The sequence below is a fragment of the Thermobia domestica genome, chromosome 4, assembly GCF_964235325.1.
Source record: "Thermobia domestica chromosome 4, izTheDome1.hap1.1, whole genome shotgun sequence".
In the NCBI taxonomy this organism is placed as follows: Eukaryota; Metazoa; Arthropoda; class Insecta; order Zygentoma; family Lepismatidae; genus Thermobia; species Thermobia domestica.
Window position 1 is genome coordinate 243,006,178 of NC_137457.1, and position 739 is coordinate 243,006,916.

A 739-nucleotide genomic window follows, 5' to 3' on the forward strand; every position below is an offset into this window, starting at 1 on the left:
TGATTTGCTGATTGGGAAAGACCTATCACGTTACCTAACGACTACAAGTATCCAATAAACGAAGACAACAGACGTTTTTCAAATAAGTACAGTATTACACTCGAAAGATGCCAAACGGAGAACGTGTGGACAGTAGATGGTTGAGTTATTCTCAATTAAAAGAAGCAGTATTTTGTTTCTGTTGCAAACTGTATGGGACATCTTCTGATGGACAATTAGCAAACGATTGGATTGGATTGGTTGTAAAGATTGGAAGCATCTTGGTGAAAAACTGAAAGCACTTGAAAGATCTGAAAGGCACATTGAGAGCATGCAGAAATGGCTTGAAGCTGTGAAACAGATGTCCAGGGCCGATGGAATAGATATTATGATGTTAGAGCACATAAAGAAAGAGAAGCTTCTTTGGTGTGGAGTCCTGACAAGAATCTTGGCCGTTGTGCATTATCTTTCAGAGTACAACATAGCTTTCCGTGGGAAGACAGAGAAACTCTATTCTCGGGACAATAACTTCTTAGGCCTGATAGAGATTCTGGTTAAATTTGATCCAGTTATGGAAGAGCATGTTCGTCGAATCAAAGATGGAGAATCACACGATTATTATCTCGGACACCAAATTCAGAACGAATTAATCGAGTTGATGGCATCTGAGGTAAAGAAAATAATTATTGATAAGTTGAAGGTAACTAAATATTTTTCAGTTGTACTTGATAGTACACCTGGCATAAGTCGCAAAGAATAA

The 739-nt window shown here is 38.2% G+C and overlaps 1 protein-coding gene across 1 annotated transcript; it reads left to right on the plus strand.

Annotated features, from left to right (window-relative positions):
- The first annotated feature begins 310 nt into the window (after positions 1-310).
- Positions 311-739, plus strand: LOC145683082 (uncharacterized). Its single transcript, XM_081754440.1, has one exon. It carries the CDS (start codon positions 311-313, stop codon positions 737-739), a length of 429 nt encoding a protein of 142 aa, XP_081610566.1.